The sequence below is a fragment of the Dreissena polymorpha genome, chromosome 8 (assembly GCF_020536995.1).
Source record: "Dreissena polymorpha isolate Duluth1 chromosome 8, UMN_Dpol_1.0, whole genome shotgun sequence".
Lineage (NCBI taxonomy): Eukaryota > Metazoa > Mollusca > Bivalvia > Myida > Dreissenidae > Dreissena > Dreissena polymorpha.
Genome location: NC_068362.1, coordinates 46,621,769 through 46,646,108, shown reverse-complemented (window position 1 = coordinate 46,646,108; position 24,340 = coordinate 46,621,769). Strand labels below are relative to the sequence as shown.

Sequence of the window (24,340 nt, the reverse complement as noted above, 5' to 3'; positions counted from 1 at the left end):
CTGACATTATCGATTTATAATGACACAGGGTTATTCAGGCATGACTAATTCACAACCGCGCGAATCTTTGCTGCCTTGGGGCCATGATGATCTGAAACTAGTTGGCTTAGAAGTTTGGTCAAGGGGCAATTATGATGTTATCAATAAGGGCAGAAAACAGCGGGTGCTAATGACAGAGCAGGGCGGCAGCCTTTGGAAAGGGCAGTGTGGCGCTAAATGGCTTTGAAAGGGGGCAGCGTGGCGCAAAAAAAAGGGCCTAGCGCCGCCCCACGCTTAAACGGCCTGGGAAAAACACTACTATTGGCAAAGGCCAATGCATATGGGAAGTATCAAGTCAATTTCTTAATCCGTTCACAAGTTATTGATTTGAAAAAACTGGTCTACTGACAGACCAACCGACCAATCTATCAACCAAGGACATCCAGAAAAACAATATACCCCTTTTCTAAAGAATTAAAAATTTAGTCACAACTTGATGAATTGGTTGCTCTTTGTACATGATTTTGTATGGTAACCGCACCCATGACTCTATGTGGTGATTTCACCCTTTTTCATTACTTTTTGTGTTGACTTTACCCTCAGTGATGGCTTTATGTGGCTTTATTCCACCCGTGTTCATTACTTTTTTTGGCCACTTCACCATCAGTGATGGCTTTATGTGGTTTTATTCCGCCCTTTGTCATTACTGTTTACGGAGACTTCATCTTTGGTCATGGTTTTCCATGGCTTTATTCCACCATTTGTCACTACTTTTTACGGAGACTTCATCTTTGGTCATGGTTTTCCATGGCTTTATTCTACCCTTTGTCACTACTTTTTCCGGAGACTAATCATCTTTGGTCATAATCAGGTTTTATGTGGCTTTATTCCACCCTTTGTCATTACGTATTGTGGAGACTTCACCTTTAGTCGTGGCTTAATGTGGTGTCTTACTGGTAAGTCATGGAATTATGTGGAGACTTAATGAATAATTAAAAGTAAACGTCATGCAAATCAGAAAAAGTAGTAGTATGTGTATGCAATAAATTGTTATTTCTCCCTTGATTGTAAAAATACATTAATATAAGAACAACTACTCCTAAAAAGAGAAAAATAAAAATCTACATTAATTTAAACAATGTTCTCCAGAGCCAGCAGCCAGTGATTGCACTGGGTACAAACAATCTTTGCGCTGCATGGCTACTTTTCCCCAAACTATCATTTCAAAACAGTCCAAAAAAAGCCTGTTTTAGTTCTTTAAGTTGCTGGCTACATTGAAAATATAACTGGTTTATCAAATTTTTATGGAGAACACTTATTCAAACCACATTATTTCAATAAATTAGATAATTGGCCAAGGCGAACACAAAAAAATTGAAATACAACCTAGACAATATATTAACTGTCTCCACTGCATTGGTATGATTGGTAATTTTGGTAGAAAACCAGATCTATAACAAAATGTTAATTGAACGGGTTGTGAAAAAAACTGGATGTTTTATATAAGAATAACTTCAAGCAGAGAAGAGACACTTTTGCTGTTTTCCGTCTTAATATCAAAATGACAGAAATATCACAAACAAATAAGTTCCGTTAACCACTCAAATTATCATTATATAGTCTACGTAATTTCTTTTACTGTAAAAGTCGGAAGCCATAAAATTGATTAACTTTCCTTCCCACACACATCTGTATCAGTTGTTGGAACAATAGAGGTAATATGAGCCTTGTATGGGGAAATTTGGCTTCATGCATATTCTTAAAATGTTGTCCCAGATTAGCCTGTGCAGTATGCACAAGCTTATAGGGAAATCACTTTTTACCGTAATTTGATTTTCATTTAAAAGAGACTTGCTTTAAACAAAAAATACAATAAAAGAGGAAAGTTTCATCCCTGATTAGCCTGTGTATACTGCACAGGCTAATCAGGGTCAACACTTTAGGCACATGCATTAAGCCCAGTTTTCCCAGACCAAGGCCCATATGCATGGAATACGAAGTGCAAACTTGGGAGACGATATTGGACAAGCGTTTCAAGTGGATGCCATTCCAATTAGTGTACATAAAAGTCGAGTTTCCTTTTATTTACTACCTGCATTAGTCTTGTGGCCTGCGTCATTACGACCATTTCAGTACAGCATAACTTAAAATAGGAAAACAGAAACTAAGCTCTAAAAGGGCTTAATTTTGCTAAATGGCAAGTCAACAGTCACGAGCCTGCGTCAACATCCTCATATATAGTCAAGTAGCCTATTGTATAGGCTACTGAACTATATATTATACTGGATATACTGGATATTATAAACATTTTTTTCATTCAAAATTGGGTCCGGTAATTGGCCCCATTCCCAATGGAAAAAAGTATATATTTTTCCTAAATGGGAGTTAACAATTCCGAATGGAAAATTACATCTCAATATAATGTTCATCTCCCATTAATATAAGATCATTCTTAGTAAATATAATACTGAAAACACTTATATTCTCAATTTTTAAGCAATTTCTAGCATAAAAAAACAACAAATTTTAGTCAAAACGCCTCCAAGTTTGTCAATTAAAACCCACCTGGCCCCATTCCCAAAATGGTGAAAAAAACAACTGATAAATATGGATAACTTTAGCCAATCCAAAAGAAAGCTTATTTGGATAAAGATAACAGAAATTAAATTCTTTGGCTCAATTTTATCCAAACTAAGCCAAAACGTGCACCTGTTCTGATATTTTTGTATGCAAAAAAGATATCCTATAATTAAAGAACGGAATATTGTCCACTGGATAAAGGGTATCCAGATTTATACAATTGGCTACTGAAAGATATATGAGAAATTTTAACTGAAAATCTGACTAAGTAGCTTAAACAGCTTTCAGACTCATTGCTGAGGCAAAGTAAAAATTGGCTTTGTGCAAACAGCATAAAGGCTGTTCTCAGGTTTTATGCAGTTTACTGCTCATTAGTAACTAAGGGTCGGAAATGAAGCCTGTAAAACTTGAATTTAGTAAGAAAGGTCTTATATTAAATTTAATATTTTCATTATATGGACAACAAATGCGTAAAAATACATATCTAAATGGTAAAGGGTTAAACACCTTTCAGACTGCAAATGTTTTTGGCTATGCTCCAGTGAAACAGGTTCATGAACTTCATGAATTTATTTATGAAAATATTCATGAATCAATTCATGAACAAGATATTCATGAAAAGCAAAATTTGTGTTTAACAAGCTTTTAGAATTCATGATCAATTCATGAACTCTGAAACAAAAAAGTTTTTGAACTTTGTGAAAATGTTCATGAATCAATTCATAAACAAGATATTCATGAAAGCAAAAATTTATGTTTTGTGAATTTTTAGATTTCATGAACTTATTCATGAACTCTGAAACAAAAAGGTTAATGAACTTCATGAATTTGTTCATGAACAGGTTTCACAAAGATAAATATAGAACTGTTAACAGATAAGTTGAGAAATATTTTAACAGGCAAACAATTGAAAAATGATAATAACAGAAAAATATTATTTTATTCCCAGTTTAATATTTTCATAAACATTGTATGATTTGAGAATCTTTATTTAAAAGACTAAGACGAAGAATAACCCAACAAAGCTATGGACGAAAGCTTATTTAACACAGTCATTAAAATCTACAGGAGCGATATTCCTGGTAAACTGAAAGAACTAAAAGATAAATTTCAACATTGTTATAAAATCATTAGAATTGCTGTTACTTCATCGGCATGTTGGCGACCAGTTAATGAGTATGAAATGATTGGTTATGCTTCTGATTCTGTTGATGACAAAAGCATTCATAAAGCAGAGGAAAGAGTGATACAATGTAGCAAAATTGGGAAACATAAGTGAACACAGTGCAAAAGAAGTTGAAATGGAACCAATGGCTGATCAGTTTAGCCGGTAATTTGTTAAAGACTTACATTTCCAAATAACATAAACCATGTGGCTTCATTCAGCTTGCTTCCGTTTCAACTTCCTGTGCACACAATATTCTACCTTTGTAAAAACAGCAATATTCTGTTCCTGAACCAGTTCATGAAGTGTGTTAAGTTCATGGATAAATTCATGTAATTCATGAGCATGTTTCAAGTTCATTAACTTGGAGTTCATGAATGCTTGTGCTATTCATGAATATTGTGTCCATTCTTGAACTGGTTCATGAAGTTCATTATGCAAGTTCATGAAGTTCATGAATACATTCACAAAGTTCACAATTCTGTTTCAAGTTCATGAACTCTGAGTTCATGAATACTTATGTGTTATTCATGAATATTTTGTCCATTCATGAACTGGTTCATGAAGTAAATTCATGAAGTTCATGAATAAATTAATGAAGTTCATGAACCTTTTTCCCCAGGGTAATTGCCCACAATTTACAAAATAATGATGAAGCTTGGTTCAATGTGAACCCATACATATTGGTATCTTGGTGATTCTTAAATAATCCCGAGTAATGCTTTTTGAATGTGAAGCATAACAACAGTTTTGACATGTTCTAAACACATGCAGTTTCTTTTTAAAGGCCATTTTTTTTCCAAAACATATGTTAATCATTGATCTATAAAGTTCAGTGTGGTGCGAATTGCAATTGCTGTTTCGGTTTAATTGTGATAGATGACTGATGTAATCCATTGCAAGCTCCAAAGTAAGGTGAAAATTTCTATATGCAACCAGCATTAAACAAGAGCAGACTGCTAGTAACTAGCATTCTATGCATAGTTCCTACAGTCATATTTTCAACCAATCAAATAGCGGTACACAGTATTCGCTGCCAGACAGCTTCACACGCCATTCGTTGGTGAAAGTGAAAAGTGTTGCTAACGAAAGTATTAATCAAATAATTTCAAAATGTACAGGCACCGCAGTGCCTAGTTATCTGTTATATGACGATAGTATCACCAAGAATTATATTTAACCCTTTTCCTTGAATATTTCTAACAAATGTACCGCGATTATTTTCTTTATTAGTGATAATACAGACTTGAATACAATAACATATAGTATTACGTGTGAGTTTGCATCCGAAACATCATGTTTCTTATCGTTTATTTTGTGTTGTTTTGTTTGGTATTCCTGTTTTTAATATGTTCTATTTAAAATTCTATCTGCTAGTTTATCATAATTTGGTAGGAATTTAACTGAAATATTGTCAGAAATATTAACAAGCGTATCAGATGCTTCAGCATCAGCGAACACCCTTTTGGATGTAGCGTGTGAAGCGTAGCAACAATCACTAAGGACGGGTCAGTGAGCGGAACAATGCATTAAGATTGTATCCTGTTTGCTTCTTATGTATCTTAGGCTTGGAAATGGAGCCATTGAAATTCGAAACTAGTAAGGCAGGTCTAAAATTTAATTTGATTTTCTAAGGAACAACTAAAGTGTAAAAGTGTTTATCTGAGTGGTAAAGGGATAATTGGTACAAGACTGCAGCAAATATTGTGACAAACACAAGGGATAATTGGTACAAGACTGCAAGCAAATATTGTGACAAACACAAGGGATAATTGGTACAAGACTGCAGCAAATATTGTGACAAACACAAGGGATAATTGGTACAAGACTGCAGCAAATATTGTGACAAACACAGATGCCTTCCTGCCCTTACTTCAAAGTTTTCAGCAAAGTGTAAGGTAGACAGACATCTCTGGGTGATGGCATGTTCAATGGCTGGTAAGGTACTTACTAAGTCTGGCAAGGTGTATGGTAGACAGACAGTTCCGGTAGATGGCATGTTAATGGGCTGGTCAGGTACTTAAGAGTTTTTAAGTTGTGGGCTGGTCAGGTACTAACAGAATTTTTTAAGTTGTATGGTAGACAGAAAGTTTCGGTAGATAGCATTTTGAAGGGCTGGTCAGGTACTTACCGAGTCTTGCAAGGTGTATGGTAGACAGACAGTTCTGGTTGATGGCATGTTGAAGGGCTGGTCAGGTACTTAGTGAGTCTTGCAAGGTGTATGGTAGACAGACAGTTCTGGTTGATGGCATGTTGAAGGGCTGGTCAGGTACTTACCGAGCCTTGCAAGGTGTATGGTAGACAGACAGTTCTAGTTGATGGCATGTTGAAGGGCTGGTCAGGTACTTACCCAGTCTTGCAAGGTGTATGGTAGACAGAAAGTTCTAGTTGATGGCATGTTGAAGGGCTGGTCAGGTACTTACCGAGTCTTGCAAGGTGTATGGTGACGGCAGACAGTTCTGGTTGATGGCATGTTGAAGGGCTGGTCAGGTACTTACCGAGTCTTGCAAGGTGTATGGTAGACAGACAGTTCTGGTTATGCCCCCCTTCGAAGAAGAGGGGGTATATTGCTTTGCTCATGTCGGTAGGTCGGTCGGTAGGTCGGTCGGTCCGTCCGTCCACCAGGTGGTTGTCAGACGATAACTCAAGAACGCTTGGGCCTAGGATCATGAAACTTCTTAGGTACATTGATCATGACTTGCAGATGACCCCTATTGATTTTGAGGTCACTAGGTCAAAGGTCAAGGTCACGATGACCCGCAATAGTAAAATGGTTTCCGGATGATAACTCAAGAAGGCATAGGCCTAGGATCATGAAACTTCATGGGTAGATTGATCATGACTCGCAGATGACCCCTATTGATTTTGAGGTCACTAGGTCAAAGGTCAAGGTCACGGTGACCCGAAATAGTAAAATGATTTCCGGATGATAACTCAAGAACGCATACGCCTAGGATCATGAAACTTCATGGGTAGATTGATCATGACTCGCAGATGACCCTTATTGATTTTGAGGTCACACGGTCAAAGGTCAAGGTCACTGGTGACCCGAAATAGTAATATGATTTTCGGATGATAATTCAAGAATGCATATGCCTAGGATCATGAAACTTTATAGGTAGATTGATCATGACTCGCAGATGACCCCTATCGATTTTCAGGTCACTAGGTCAAAGGTCAAGGTCACGGTGACCCGAAATAGTAAAATGATTTTCGGATGATAACTCAAGAACGCATATGCCTAGGATCATGAAACTTCATAGGTAGATTGATCATGACTCGCAGATGACCCCTATTGATTTTCAGGTCACAAGGTCAAAGGTCAAGGTCACGGTGACCTGAAATAGTAAAATGATTTTCGGATGATAACTCAAGAATGCTTTTGCCTAGGATCATGACACTTCATACATACATTGATCGTGACTTGCAGATGACCCCTATTGATTTTCAGGTCACTAGGTCAAAGGTCAAGGTCACAGTGACAAAAGTCGTATTCACACAATGGCTGCCAGTACAACGGACAGCCCATATGGGGGGCATGCATGTTTTACAAACAGCCCTTGTTGATGGCATGTTGAAGGGCTGGTCAGGTACTTACCGAGTCTTGCAAGGTGTATGGTAGACAGACAGTTCTGGTTGATGGCATGTTGAAGGGCTGATCAGGTACTTACCGAGTCTTGCAAGGTGTATGGTAGACAGACAGTTCTGGTTGATGGCATGTTGAAGGGCTGGATTGGTCAGGTCCGAGTATGAAGCATGCCTTGCCTGGGACATCACGCTCCGCCCTCAACACACAACGCCTGACAGATGGGGCTGCCTGAAGAATATACACCATACATAGGTTCATTAGAGCCTCCTTTTGGAAAAACATGCTTTATGCATGTGTGTAATGTGTAATCCGCACAGGCTTATAGGAGACTTACTTCTTTGCTCAAAAGAGACTTCCTTGAAAAGGAATATATCATACAAGCAGAAAATGATTGTCCCTGATTTTCCAGTTTGAAGTGCCCAAGCTAATCAAGGATAACACTTTATGGACTTGCATTTACCCAATTTCTTCCAAAACAGGACTCATAAAATTATGTTCGGCCCTAAAGACTACACACTTCTTAAAGAACATGAACCGGAGTTATATAACTGGGGTCCGTCTTATCAAAGATCGTACGACATTCTTACCTAACAATGCAATTTTCGAAGCGCCATAAAAAAGTAACCGTCACATTTATTATGACTTTTGTTGAACATTTCCATTCATTTTCAAAGTTGCTGTCAAATATCTTTTATATTTGAAACATGCACAGGCTAATCAGGGATGACACTTTCCGCTTTTATGATAGTTTCTGTTGAAAGAAAATCTCTTCTTAGCGGATTGCACAGGCTTAAATCTGGGACTACACGTTACGCACATGCATTAAACCCCTTTTTACAGAGCACGGCCATAATGTATTATTGTGGTTATGAGAATTTTAATGCCCGGATCTACATACAACCTGAAGTTAAGTTATATATCGTCGCTGTCGTTCTCAAACCTTGAAGCTACAAAATGCCAACTTTTCAGGAGAGAGAAAAAACCGTCTCATTTTTTTATAACAATGTTTTAGAAATTGAAATTCTGTAAAAAATACCAAACAAATGAAGCTGCAAAATACGGTATAAGCCGTAGACGCGTAAGTCATACTGATAAGTCATACTGACAGTCAGACATGGTAGCTACGATTTTTTGTCACCACAGTTTTGTCATTTTTATGAGGTACGACAATTCGTCCTGATAGGAAACCTCGTAGTTGCAAATAATTTTTTGTTATAAAAACGTTTTTGTCAAATTTGTCCAAACGAAACGACGTACCTATATGTGAAATGGCGTCGCTACGACTTTTCGCCGGAAAAAAGCCAACAATCATTCTACAACATTTCGTCACGTGGCTTTTTCAAGGGCTCTGATTGGCGTAGAGCTATGAGATATAGCACAAAACACGCGCCAGACTTCATATATTCAGAAAAGACAGAAAATATTGTGAAAATTTTGGAGCTACGAGGTGTGAGAACGCCAGCGACGATATGAGACTTGCTCTAGGAAACCGCTTTTAATGCATGCATGTTCAGTTGTTTCCCAGATTAGCATGTTCAGTCCGCTTTTAAAGAATACTGTCAACTGAGTCTCTTCTAAATGATACGATTATTATTATCTTTACAAACATGCATTTAGTGCAGTTTCTAAAAAAACTGGCTCATATGTATTCAGTTTTAGTTAAATAGCTAAATTTATTCAGGAAAATATATGGTGACCTTGACACCACTGAACTACTGTTACAAATGCACTTCCAAGCCAGATCTTAGGTATCTATATATGAAGGTATATGAAGAATTACAGACCTTCAACCTGCCCACCGCATTAGCAATGTTTCAAATCTATTAAAGCGGGTATATACGATTTTTTATATGTGTTTAATTGTAATATATTGATAAAATATGTTACAATTACACAAAATAGGCAAGAAAAAATATACATTAAAGCCGAATTTCATAAAATGCAGCAAAGACAAATTAGCGGCCCGAGCCGATTGTGACGTACATATTTTCCTACAATAACCGAAGCATTCGTCTTTGTATTAGGATTGGAGTTATATAGTGTTCGTGTGTCATATGAATAGATATCGTTGCAGGAATTCAAATAAACCGTTAAACTAAGTTTAGATTCACATCGTACATGCATTATATACATGCTGGCGAATTCGGCTGTACAGCCGTTTTCAATTTCAGAATTAAATATCTGGTTTATTTCGCATTTTTCGACACATGTTCTTCTTAACTTTTATTTTAATTTATATTGAAATATATATAATAAGTTTTTTACACATTTTATATAAATTCATAAATATTTGACAAAATCGTATATACCCGCTTTAATTATTAAGTTTCAGGAAAATATTTAAATTTGCACTTAATCTATGGAACATCAACAAATTTACCTTTTTTTACTTTTCTCTAAACTTGCTCTTGGCGCCATCTAAAACCATATTTAATCCAACGCAAGGTCTTGAAATTTAAAATTTAAATGAAATACAGTCAAAACGAAATATAACCAAAAGTTAAGTGGGATACTTAATGTTTCACGGTATCACAGCATTTTTCGTGGTATCACATATTTAAGAAATTGAAGGTTTGTGTTCAACATGTCCTCACATTAATACTTGTGTGTCATGAAACATATTTTTCCCCACATCATACCTTGATAAGGTCTAGATACTCCTGGAAAAGCTGGAAAAAAAAGGATCTAAATAGTATGAAATTTGATGTGTAAAATTTCTGGTTTTCCAAAGTGTTTATTCTAGTACAAGGACATGATCACAAGTAATTAACTTTCCTTGTCAAACTCGTATAAGACCAATCAAAGTTGTGGAATCATCCACCCTTCATTTACGATGTTTGCTTATTTCACAGGCATGATGTCATTCATTACTTCACATTTGTTGTTCTTCAGTTATAAATATGCATGCAGCATAGCACTTAGATATGACATCCAGTATATTGGATAATAACTTGTAATAATATTGTCAAGGGAATCTGCTCATTTTCCCAACCATGGCTCATATATAATATATTACTTTATTATGCATGATATTTCTAAAATAGAATGCAATCTGTGGAACTCAAAATACTTTGTTCCATTTCTGCATGCAATCATGACAGCATCACACCTCAACCAGTCAGTTGTTCACTACATTCTATTTCAAGCTGTCTTTATGAAAACCTGGCAAGGGACTTACATCAGATTACTGTGACCTTTTATTGAGACTTTATTGAGTCTTTACCAAGAAAATTTACATTTTCAGCAAGACCATTATTGCTTTGGAAATAGTTCTAGACTTGTTTATATCAGGTATCATATTTTATTTATTCCTCTTAAACAGAAACAATTGCACTGCTTTGTACTAATTTCAGAACAATAAAGTTTTTCAAATAAGTAATTCCAGGATTGTTTCCAAAATGTGACATTCTTTTTTTCAGCGTAGCTATTTAATGTCACTTTTGACCTTACCTGACCTTTGTAAATGTCCAATAAAATTCAAATAAAATTTCCAGCGGCTAGACACGAATGAATACACTTCATTTATTCCATTGGCTGATTTGAGCATACCAACAGAATATTTGAAACATGACCACTTCTTTGTAACACTGTTTTACTGCCTGTTCAGCATGAAACAATTTTATCTTTAATGAAAAGGCTTGATAGATAGAACAGTTTTACGCTCAACTCTCAACATCAATACAATTTGTGCATGCACCTTTTTTTTTCAGAGGATTGCCAGCGTCAGAGCGTTTGTACTTAAAGGCTTTGTTCCCATATTTAGTAATAACTTTCATATTCCTGTCTGTGTACTAGTATATTTAAGTACATAAAAGTATCGTTTTGCCCTATCATGATATTCGTTTTGGCCAAACCATTTTTAATTGTTTTCTAAATTGAACATTTAACTAGTAAAAGTATCAAGTTTTAAAAAGCCCTCGTTCCAGCAGTGGAAGCATGGCCTCACTTTAATGCATTGCATTCCATCTAGCAAGGTATCAGGGTCTGTTCGCGGCCAGTAAAATAATCGTTATATAATATAGACACTATCGCGTGAACTAGGTGAACTGGAATTTTCTTTAGACCAGAAATATGTTAAATGAAGATATTCAGCGATATAATTATGGTATGTCAATAATAGATTCTTAATGTGTTTTCAACAATACCATGATAAATATTATTTTTGATTAATGTAACAAAAATTATTCCACCATATTGGCTAATGTATTAAGCATGAGCGCGATGATTCTCGATACTGTTAATAATCAAATCAAATAGCAATGCCTGACAAACCACTAAAACAGGTTTGTTCGAAGAATGCGCATATATGTACCGATATTTCGCGTGTGGCCAGTTGACTCATATGTTTTAATTTCACTTCCATTCTTCTTTTGGTTTTCTGTTTTGTATCTATACTGTTTATTACCAGCAATATGTAATAATGTAAAATAAGCTGCGAAAACTCCACGTAACATCCTGTACTAATTTCTTGTTTATTTATAAAAGAGTCTTGTAATGTACATGAGTACATAATAGAATACAAGTTTATTGAGACTTTATTGAGTCTTTACCAAGAAAAGTTACACTAACAGCAAGATCATTATTGCTTTGGAAATAATTCTAGACTTGTTTATATCAGGTATCATATTTTATTTATTCTTCTTAAACAGAAACAATTGCACTGCTTTAATGTACTAATTTCAGAACAATAAAGTTTTTCAAATAAGTAATTCCAGGATTGTTTCCAAACTGTAACTTTTTATTTTTTATTTATAAAATAGTCTTATAATGTACATGGGTACATAATATAATACAAGTTATATTTATAAGCATCAAGAATATTATATTTATTTTGTTGTTGACAGATATTTTTCAAGATTTGAAATTAGTATACGTTATTTACAACTAGACATGTGTCACAGACAATTTGGCAATTAAAACACGTTTGGTAAGATATTATAAACAAGAAATATCTTTTAAAAAGATATACGGCGTTGATTGTGGTTGTGGTTGATGAAAGATAAAGAGTTATATCAATGAGAGAGCAAATGCCTTTTTCTGAACAGTTCTTAGCAGAATCACATGCAAATCAATTACGTTGCGCCAGACTTCGTGGTTTATTTCGCATTATTAGATATTATTAACCATATATCTATAGATATAGAACAGAAAAACACAAGAAGAATGGAAATTAAATGAAAATATACGAGTCAATGGCCACACACACATCAACAGTACATATTTGTAATATTAATAAGCGCGCTCTTCCAACAGTCATGTTGTAGTGGTTTTTCGGACATACCGGTAGTTATTTGATTCGATTGTTTATAGTATCATGAATCATCGCGCTCATGCTTAATTAATTGGTCGCTATGGTGGAATAATTCTTAAAAATCAAAACTAGTACTTGTCATGGAATTATTGAAAACAAGAAATATCTTTAAAAAAAGATATACTACGTTGATTGTGGTTGGAGTTGGTGAAAAGTAAAGAGTTCAATGAATGAGATCAAAGATAGCGAATGTCTTTTTCTGTGCAGTTCTTAGATGCATCACATGCAGTACGGGATGTTACGCGGAGTTTTCGCGGCTTATTTTACATATTGCTGGTCATAAACCTATAGATACAAAACAGAAAACCAAAAAAAGAATGGAAGTGAAATTAAAACATATGAGTCAACCGGCCACATGCGAAGTATCCGTACATATTTTAAACATTTATACGTGCGTTCTTCGAACAAACCTGTTTTAGTGGTTTGTCTGGCATTGCTATTTGATTCGATTATTAACAGTATCGAGAATCATTGCACTCATAATGCTTAATACATTAGTCAATATGATGGAATAATTCTTGTTAAATTAATCAAAAATAATATTTATCATGGTATTGTTGAAAATACATTAAGAATTATTATTAACATACCATAATTTTATTGCTGAATATCTTCATTTAACATGTTTCTAGTCTAAAGAAAATTCCAGTTCACCTTAGAGTTCACGCAATAGCGTCTATATTATATAATGATAATTTTACTGGCTGACCATGATACCTTGGAATAAAATGACTATTAAAGTGAGGCCACACTTCCACTGCTGGAACGAAGACTTGTTTAAAACTTTATACTTTTACATGTTAAATGTTCAATTTTGAAAACAATTTAAAATGGTTTGGCCAAAACGAATATCAGGATAGGGAAAAACGATACTTTTATGAACTTAAATATACTAGTACACAGACAGGAATATAGAAGTAATTACTAAATATAAGAACATAGCCTTTAAGTACAAACGCTCTGGCGCTGGTAATCCTCTGAAAATAAAAGGTGCACACACAAACTGTATTGATGTCAAGAGTTGAGAGTAAAACTGTTCTATCTATCAAGCCTTTTCATTAGAGATAAAATTGTTTCATGCTGAACACGCAGTATAACAGTGTTACAAAGACGCATTCATGTTTCCAATGTCCTGGTGGTATGCTAAAATCAGCCAATGGAATAAATGAAGTGTATTCATTCGTGGTTAGCCGCTGAAAGGTCAGGTAAGGTCAAAAGTGACGTTAAACAGCTACGCCGAAAAAATGTATCTTGAATCAATCACTACTGTTAGAAAAAAGTAGGAAACTTGTAAACAATACGGCCATTTTTAAAATATATCATCAGTCAAGGACAATCCTCCCTCACCCTCACAACACTTGGCCCCGACATTCAGTATCTTCCTATATGCCTGTTTTGTTTAATTTCTATTAGCACAAATGTGTTCTACTATCAGGGGCGTAGATAACCTCCCAACATTGGGGGGGCGGTCCAATTTCTGTACTGGGAACATAAAGAGGTTCGTTTGAGAGGGTTGTCCTCTCCCGTGGTTCAGAAAAAAAATTAATTACAATTAATATGGTGCGTTTTGGGGGAACTTTCATGTTGATATAAATGTTATTTTTTTCCAAAACTCTAATTACAACATAAAATTCATCAACAGAGTTTACTGATGTACTAGAGAACAAAAAATATTTTCAAACTAATTACTGTTTTTCACGCGTATATTTACTCAAAATTGTTTAAAGTGGCAGTTACCTTTGAATTAAAGCGATCAATTAAAATTAAAAGAATCGCCTGTCCCTAATCAAAACACCGACAGTGCAATCACGGAAAAGAACAATGAAACAATTAACGCAATGACATTTACCCCGGCCCCTAGTTTATGACACCTAACAAGGGATATTAAACATCACTATTGGCAACCTCAGAGCAGACGGAGAGGGGACACATGGCTTCTGCACTGACGGCGCGTGATTACAAAAATACTGGTTTTGGGGCGGCAATTTTTGGGGGATTTTACGTTTATTTATATAACGATGACTAGCTGAAATATTGGGGGGCGGCTGCCCCCCCTGCCCCCCCATTATCTACGCCCCTGACTATTAAACATTTTTTTAAACAGAAAAAATAAGTAATCACATTTTACTTTTATAGAGCAATGCAAAATACAGGTAATGATCACCAAGGCAAACAAGAGTATGATATTTATTTATTGTATTTATCCTATCTGTTGGTATTTTTTGATAGGCCAACCAGTGGAGACACTTAAACAAAAACAGTATCATAATACAATGTACAAACCATAATTAGACAAGAGAGACAAGATGGCCCTAGTTCGCTCACCTGAGAGGAGTCGGTTCATTTAATCTTTACCAAATGTCAAACTTGACCTAGATATTGTCCAGACAAACATCCTGGTCAAGTTTCATCATTATTTCATCTGCGAGTCATGATCAATGTACCTATGAAGTTTCATGATCCTAGGCGTAAGCATTCTTGAGTTATCATCCGGAAACCATTTTTCTAAGATGAGTCACCGTGACCTTGACAGCCATTGTGTGAATACGTGTTTTGGCACTGTGACCTTGACCGTTGACCTACTGACCTGATAATCAATAGGGGTCATCTGCGAGTCATGATCAATGTACCTATGAAGTTTCATGAACCTAGGCATAAGCGTTCTTAAGTAATCATCCAGAAACCATTTTACTTTTTCAGGTCACCGTGACCTTGACCTTTGACCTAGTGACCTGAAAATCAAAAGGGGTCATCTGCAAGTCATGATCATTGTATCTAAGAAGTTTCATGATCCTAGGCATAAGCGTTCTTGAGTTATCATCCAGAAACCATTTTACTATTTCAGGTCAACGTGACCTTGACCTTTGACTTAGTGACCTGAAAATCAATAGGGGTCATCTTCGAGTCATGATCAATGTACCTATGAAGTTTCATGATCCTAGGACCAGCAAGCGTTCTTGAGTTATCATCCGGAAACCATTTTACTGCTTTGGGTCACTGTGACCTTGACCTATGACCTAGTGACCTGAAAATCCATAGGGGTCATCTGCGAGTCATGATCAATGTATCTATGAAGTTTCATGATCCTAGGTATAAGCCTTCTTGAGTTATCATCCGGAAACCTTTTAACTATTTTGGGTCATCGTGACCTTGATCTTTGACCTAGTGACCTGAAAATCAATAGGGGTCATCTGCGAGTCATGATCAATGTACCAATGAAGTTTCATGATCCTTGGCATAAGCACTCTTGAGTTATCATCTGGAAACCATCTGGTGGACGGACCAACATGAGCAAAACAATATACCCCCTCTTCTTCGAAAGGGGGGGGGGGGCATAATGAGAAAACTGCCCCACTCCCAGCAGCCATGTTATTCAATTGACCGGAACAATTTTTGAACTCCAATCTCGTATCAAGGAAACAAATGTTCTGAGCAAATTTCATGAAAATTGGGCCCAAAATGTGACTTCTACTGTGTTCACATGTTTTCACTATATACATATAGAGAAAATTGCCCCGCCCACTGGCGGCCATGTTTTTCACCGATCCCGACCATTTTCAAACTCGTCTGAGATATCAATAAAACCAATGTTTTGACCAACTTTCATGATGATTGGCCAAAAATTGTGACTTCTAGAGTGTTTACAAGGTTTCTCTATAACCAAACAAGGAAAACTTCCCCGCCCACTGACGGCCATGTTTTTCAACGGATCGAAACCACTTTTGAACTCAACCAAGATATCATTAAGACAAATATTTTGACAAAGTTACATGAAGATTGGACAAGAAATGTGACTTCTACAGTGTTTACAACGTTTTTCTTTTTTTTTAACCTAGTGCCTAGTTTTTGACCCGGCATAACCCAGTTTCAAACTCGGCTGAGATTTCATTGAGACAAAGCTTCTGACCAAGTTTCATGAAGATGGAACAAGAAATGTGGCCTCTAGAGTGTTTACGAGCAAATGTTGACGGACGGACGGACATACGACGGACAAAGACCGGTCACAAAAGCTCACCTGAGCAATCAGGTGAGCTAAAAAAAAATAGCATCAAAAACCTTTATCAGATATTCAATACCAATACATACACATACATTCTTATTAGCCATACATTCTTGTCATATCAAATTGATACTAATGAACACCACCGCTCTCTCAGTTGTCAAAGATGTCCAGGAAAATACAACCATGCAAGTTCCAAGAAATAATTTCAGGTTCAATCAAAGTTCACCATCAACAGCTATTTCAAAATAATGAAAATATGCGACGGGTTACATAATATTGTTATTTTTATATAATTATCACACTGCAAATTGATAAAAAGAGAATAAAATGTCGCTGCCCTGTATAATATATCAGGTGAGGCTTAGAATAAAATAGCTATCAGTTGTTTTTTTAATTAATTCAGAGCTTTTTATATTCCAAAACCATAGGTCATTTAGCTTTTTTCTGTCTATCATTTACCTCCATGTGGAAATTTTTAATTGAATAATAAAATATAAATGCTAGGTACTCCACCGCTTGATGTGAGAATGAAAACTTTGAACATAAAACTGGAGTTTTGACAGGCACAATATATTGTAAGTTGTTTTTTTTTAAAGTGCATTTCACTTTGATGACCATCTAGGTATTTAAACAACCTGAGATACAGAACAGCGCGTGCAGATTTTTCAAATTCCGCGCTGCTACCGCGGACAAACACGCCCGCCGGTGGACAATTGCAGCGATTTTGTTTCTTGTTTGCAGTTGTTTCTCAGCGGTTTCTATCGTCCTCACAAAAACGCCGTGGACATTATCACAGTTAGAGCTTAAGTAACCGCAGAACGCTGTGAACTTATAGCGGATCGCGGTGGACGCACGGCGGATCACGTGGAGGTTTGTGATAAGAAAATTTCATTCGAGAAAAGGTTCATTATGAAAAGATATAACATACATGTATACCTTTGTATTGTTCATTGTGAATAAATGAATTCCATTAATTATAAATTTTACTATGATAATTATAAAATTGTTTTGATCTGTTTCAAAATAACGGCGAAGAAAAACTCAAAAAGTATTTATAGCCTGGTGATATAGATTCACGAAGATAATCGTAATTAAATGTTCCTATTTCTGTGAAAAATAATAAACATGAGGAAATATATTTGAATACACAATTCAATACCCTCAAATAAAAAAAAGATAACTCGTGTAGAGTAATCTTCGTGTGCTTAACGTTTTACGCCATCTGGAGTTCCTAACACATTAGCACATAATCTTTTAACAAATCAATCAATTTAAAACATGAGTGTATGACCATTACAAAAGCAGAATTATTCACACTTATTTCAGTTTGTGTGAGCGTTATCTGTTTGTACTTTGCGCAATTATGTTAATTGTGTTTCACGGGTGATCAAAGAAATAAGTATTTTTACGAGTGCAAAGACACGAGTGAACATATATTTTTTCTATGATCACCCTTGAAATAAAATCGATAATCTACCCAAACCAACTCATTTTATTTTATAACATAGTTTACAGTTGACAAATCTGAACACAAATAATCATTTAATTCATTTAATATTAGCCAATATGGCGGGAATCAGAATGAAGCTATACGCTATATTTTGTCATTTCAAAATTTGATCCTGGTTAATCTGGTTTAAAATGTTAAATGCAAAAAATGTCGTTGTAATGACTTTGTAAATTTTGTTTTCACACTCTCTTTGATAACGTAATTTACATTATTATCTCTGTACATTTAAACTACACCAGACATGCAATTGTTTCATGCAACGACCAGTCAACCACATGCTGCAATTTCTTGATCACATTTTCTGAGCAGAAGACTTCAGAAGAGCACCATTTACCAAGACTAACCGCAAATTGGCAACCAAGCAACCAGTCTAAGCGATCCATCTTTTTCTGGCTTGTGTCAAAGGGAATTTGTCTTAAGTATTTGCCATCATTTAAGATCACCTAAGTAAAAATATGCTCCAGAATCTGTTATCTTTCATTAATTGTGAAAGGAGTCAAGATGTTTTAGATTGATAATTCATATAGCATGCTTTGACGTTGTTGGATGCCACGCTCAAGTGTAGTGGTCTACATGGAATGACACTTTTAATTTGCCTCTGAAGGAGTTATTATAGTTTTTGTCGCATTCTGAGAAAACTGGGCTTAATGCTTGTACGTAAACTTTACGTATAAACTTGATTTTCGGTAAGGAGGGACTTCCTTGAAAGGAAAAATGTCATAAAAGCAGGAAGTGTCGTCCCTGATTAGCCTGTGCAGACTGCACAGGCTAATCTGGGATGACACTTTACGCACAAGCATTAAGCCCAGTTTTCTCAGAACGCGACTTATATTATTCATGTATTTTTTACACTAATAAAAGAGGTTCATTGTTTTAATTACACACAAAACTTCTGATTTAGTTATTTGCCTGCTGGTCTGTTTCCTTATGCATTAATATATTGTTGCTTTAATAAGCAAAAAATAGAGGATCATAATGGTCCAATACAATAGAGCAAATTATAATAGATACATTGAATTAAATTCGGAAATCATTATAAAAATAGCCCTTTATTATGAATAGTTCTGTCAAATTAGCATGACTAAAATTTTGTTTAAACCACTTCAAGCTTATGACAAAGTTGTAACTACAGTCAAATGACTTTTAGGAAGTTAAAACCCTTGCAGCACTGACTTTTAAAACAGCCAATGATGTTCCAAATCAAAGCGCTGAAGGCTGCACTCTAGTTGTTCACTCTTAGAACCTCTTTAATATTACTTACAGTCACAGGACATTAAGTTTGACTTTTTAACATTGCCAATTGAACAGCCACAAAATGGAAACACCAATGTAATTTACTTTTAATTATCTACAGTGGTGAGATTTAGAGAAAACATCAAGGAGGAAAATTACATTCATTTACAATCTCTCATAATTTCATACAGGATTCACACAAACTCCACTTATGATAACAGAGAAGAAACAAGAGTGCCAGACTGTCACAAGATACACCCGTTTTAAGGTTTTGGACAACTTGTGGACTATGTGTGTAACGTAACAGCATATGCATATTGTTTATTCATATAACATAAATATTATGTTATACAATATAACAATATGATAAAAATTTAGTTACAGGTAATATTAATAATGTGATAGGAATTTATAAGTAAATTTAATTATCATAACTGTATGTCAGATATTATCAAGAGATGTTTTAAAAATATGACAAAATAATTTATGCATTTCAGAAATTAAAAAGTTGTTTTAATAATGTAAGAAAATTAATATTTATAAATAAAATAACTGTTGTAATTAATGATACATCTTATATCATAACAATAAGAGTTCTTTAAAGAAAATATTTGAATGTTAGAAACAATAACAACATAAATGAAGTTTGGAAATTTAATAATAAATCTTTGTGATATCTTGGCAAGTAAAAACCAGACATACCTTTACATTCATTGTTAAAGTAGGCTTAATCAACAATTTGAAAGGTAAAAGATAAGATATTCTAGACGTATGAATCTGTTACACAGTGACATGTATTTAACAAGGTATCCCAGTTGATAAAATGGTTAAAAGTACTAACACGGGAATTCTAATCTTATTAAATTATTTCGTACATCCATTGAACTATGCCGATGAAGACGATTACATTAATACCTTATTATCACCAGACATACAAAGTACTGCAACGGCAATCCTAATCTTATTAAATTATCTCTCATATCCATTGAATTATTCAATGAAGACGATTACAATAATACCTTATTATCACCACAAATAGTCAAATCAGATGTCTGAAAGGATTATTCGATAAATGGGTAAACACATGAATAATTTGGTTGCTCTATTCCCGGGGCGTGTCATTTTGGAACAGTACTTTAGCGGTCAGCCAATCCGCAAGTAACAAGTAGTAAGGGAATTCTTTGACCAAGCCAATCAGATATTAACAAGTATTTAATTAAACGCTTTGACCAATCAAATATGTTATAAGAAATATTATTATTCTAGGTTTATGTCGAGATGTTTTGCGTGGAGAAAACAACACTCTGCGCTTAGATTTTGAGGTGAACGGATCGAAATAAATCCAATCATGTAGTTATCAGACTGTATTTTGTATATTTGGAAAAATGAATTATATTAGATATTAAAATGGACTGGAATTCACATATGGTGTTGTTGTTGAGTATTTCATTCCACGTTGTTATGCGGATAAATTGACATTAGAGGAAATGAACGGACTTGACCTATTCGCAATGTAGCAAAATGTTGTTAATGCGAATCACGTCATTATGGCAATATGCGCATGACGTGTTATCCAAAGATTAGTTATACACTGTTAAATGAAGAGAAATGAACTCTGTTTGTTACTGTGTGTTCTCCACAAACAATAAGCAATTATGTGACAAAAGACACAATCGTGATTGTTTTAAACGCACTCAGTGACCCTGTGACCTTCTTTTTGACTCAGCATGACCCATATTTGAACTAAACCTAGATATCATCTAGACACAACTTCTGAGCAAACTTGGTGAAGATCGGATGAAAATTACTTCAATTTCTAAGGGCGTTCATGGCGATTATGAGTTGAGAAAGGTACATAGTGCTTCTTTAAAGTAAGCCTATGTAATTCAGAAATAATAAATGTGCCCTTTATTTTAGACCTCTTTGAAGACATCAAATGTCTAGATTAGACCTGCATTAACACTTCCATTAGTTTACACCTTTTTATTTTAGTGGGATTGCATGGAAAGCCTAAGGCTTTATTGAAACGCTCTGGAGTCTGTTTCCTGGGACTAGAACTAGTACTTGGTGACTATGGGGGAAATCTAAAGAACGCTCCTACAGGGTGTATTGAACCCGTGACCAGTCCTGATCGATATGCGGACACCATTTCCACTACACCACTGCAGCAATTCCAGTGTGATTGTTTATAGGGATGGAGGTCAATGTAAGCTACACTAAAGATTGAACAAGAGCGCTCACACGAGTTCACCAAGTTGAAGACTTGACCTGGTTATATGAGTCTTGTTCTGAGAAAACTGGGCATAATGCTTGTGCGTAAAGTGTGGTTCCAGATTAGCCTGTGCAGTCTGCACAGGCTAATAAGGGACTACACTTTCTACGCTGACATCTTTCGTTAAAATTAAGTCTCTATTCTTAGCAAAAACCCAATTAAGGCGGAAATTGTCTCCCTGATTAGCCTGTGCTGACTGCACAGGCTAATCTGGGACAACACTTTATGCACATGCATTTATGCCCAGTTTCCTCAGAACAGGAGTCATATTGGTTTTTGAACCCACTTGACTCAGACTCAAACATGTCCTTAATATTGACAAGATAAACATTCAGACCAAGTTTAATGAAAACTGAGTCATAAATGTGTCCTTTATTTTCTAAGATTAGACCTGGCCTACTTTTTTGTGGATCATCAGCCTGAGTTCACAGGCACCAATTTGTGACGACTTGACCTGATAATGGAGTTTTTAGCCCACTGGCATTTAAACTTGGCCTAGATATTATCAAGGTTTACATTTTTACCAAGTTTTTTCATGATCGAATCATAAATGTTGTCCCTACAGAAGCAAGATTTTTCGGCGTAGCTGTTTAACGTCACTTTTGACTTTAGGTGACCTTTAGGTTACATTCATAAAAATGCCCGCGGCTACCCACGAATGAATACACTTCATTTAGTCCATTGGCTGATTTGAGAATATACCACCAGAACATTGGAAACATAGCCGCGTCTTTCTTACACTGTTTTACTAAGGTTCAGCATGAAACAATTTTATCTCTTATGAAAAGGCATGATAGATAGAACAGTTTTACACTCAACTCTTCACATCAATACAATTTGTGCGTAGATTCTACACCTTCGTCAGTTCGCGGTTAGTGTCTGTGAATGTCAGAGTTTATATACAGGTCATCGCTGTGTCTTCACGACTACCTTATGTGCTGACCGGAGTTTGCGGCCAGTAAAATAATCGTTATATAATAAAGACGCTATAGCGTGAACTAGGTGTACTGGAATTTTTTTTAGACCAGAATGATGTTTAATTAAGATATCCAGTGATATAATTATGGTATGTCAATAATAGATTCTTAATGTGTTTTCAACAATACCATGATAAATATTATTTTTAATTAATTTAACAAGAATTATTCCACCATATTGACTAATGTATTAAGCATGAGCGCGATGATTCTCGATACTGTTAATACTCGAATCAAATAGCAATGCATGACAAACCACTAAAACAGGTTTGTTCGAAGAACACACGTATAAATATTTAAAATATGTACGAATACTCTGCGTGTGGCCGGTTGACTCATATGTTTTAATTTCACTTCCATTATTCTTTTGGTTTTCTGTTTTGTATCTATAGGTTTATGACCAGCAATATGTAATAATGTAAAATAAGCCGCGAAAACTCCCTGTACATCCTGTACTGCATGTGATGCAGCTAAGAATTGCACAGAAAAAGACATTTGCTATCCTTGATCTCATTCATTGAACTCTTTACCTTTCATTAACTCCAACCACAATCAACGCTGTATATCTTTTTGAAAGATATTTCTTGTTTAGAGTTGACATGGTGACCTAGTTTTAGGACAAATTGGACCCAGCTTAGGAATTAGCTTAGATATTTTCAAGATAAACAAGTAACCAAGTTTAATCCAATCATATAAGTGGCCTTTAGAATGGTTACAATGTTTTTCTATGATTTGACCTAGTTTTTGGATACACTTGACCCAGAATCAAACAAGGCCTAGATATTTTCCAAATAAACAATCTGACATAGTTTAATCAAAATTAGGTGAATATGTGCACTTAAGAAAAGTAAGGAACTGCAAATTGACAATGCAAACTGCACAACAATCGACGTTAGGGACTCCACTAAAGCAAATAGCTCTTCTTGAGTTATTAGTCTTACAATTAGCTAAAAATGATATCAAAACAGTGTCCTAGTAACAACTTGAATTTACATTAAAGTAAATGTTTGTGGAAATCAACACCTTTTGTTGCTCAGTCAGGGGTTTAACACCTTTTTTTGTTTTGTTCAGAACATTCATTTTGATAGATACTCAAGTGATAAGTTCATGTTTAGCAATGTCCTGTCTATTGATTTAAAAGATGAACCGAATCTCTGAAGACCACAGAAGTGAGAAATGTATTGCTAGCCTTACCAGAAAACAATAATTATCACTTTATCCAAGACTTGATCCATATCTTGACATCTCAGCAGAGATTTCTGCCATTTTCTGCTGTGTTATTTCCCTGCAGCACATCCCGTGTGACTGGTTTTCATGTCACATGTAAATTATGACATTTTCTTAGTGCAGAGTTATTGTAATCTGAGGCTAAACTACAGATTCTTATGCTGTACATATAGGATACTAATTAAATTTTGATGATTAAAAAATGAAAAGGTTGCACTGTTTATTCTGTAAAAAAAGTTGTTCTGTATATTCTTAAAAAAAAAAAGTTATACCGTATAATCTCTAATAAGGGTCTCATGGACCTTACATTTACATAAAGGGGTGCATTTATTATACATCAATACAATAGCATTTTATATTTTTATATAGACCACTTGAAGAATTATTATAATTTGACTCTCTAACTCATTTTTCTTTGAAATCAAAGAATTACAGTACGCATGTATTTGCAATGACTGTTTAAACACAGGAAAACATAAATTGTGCATTTAATT

General features: G+C 35.1%; 1 protein-coding gene across 1 annotated transcript in view; it reads right to left on the bottom strand.

Annotated features, from left to right (window-relative positions):
* The window catches only part of LOC127841228 (uncharacterized), a 315,075-nt gene extending 291,168 nt beyond the window's left edge, over window positions 1-23,907 (bottom strand). The window contains exons 1-2 of the mRNA XM_052369887.1: window positions 23,814-23,907; window positions 7,396-7,541 (exon numbers count right to left, since the gene is read on the bottom strand). Of these exons, the coding sequence (XP_052225847.1) occupies window positions 7,396-7,498 (103 nt within the window). The 5' untranslated portion in view covers window positions 7,499-7,541; window positions 23,814-23,907. The remainder of the gene's footprint in view (window positions 1-7,395; window positions 7,542-23,813) is intronic.
* Between the last annotated feature and the right edge of the window lie 433 nt (window positions 23,908-24,340).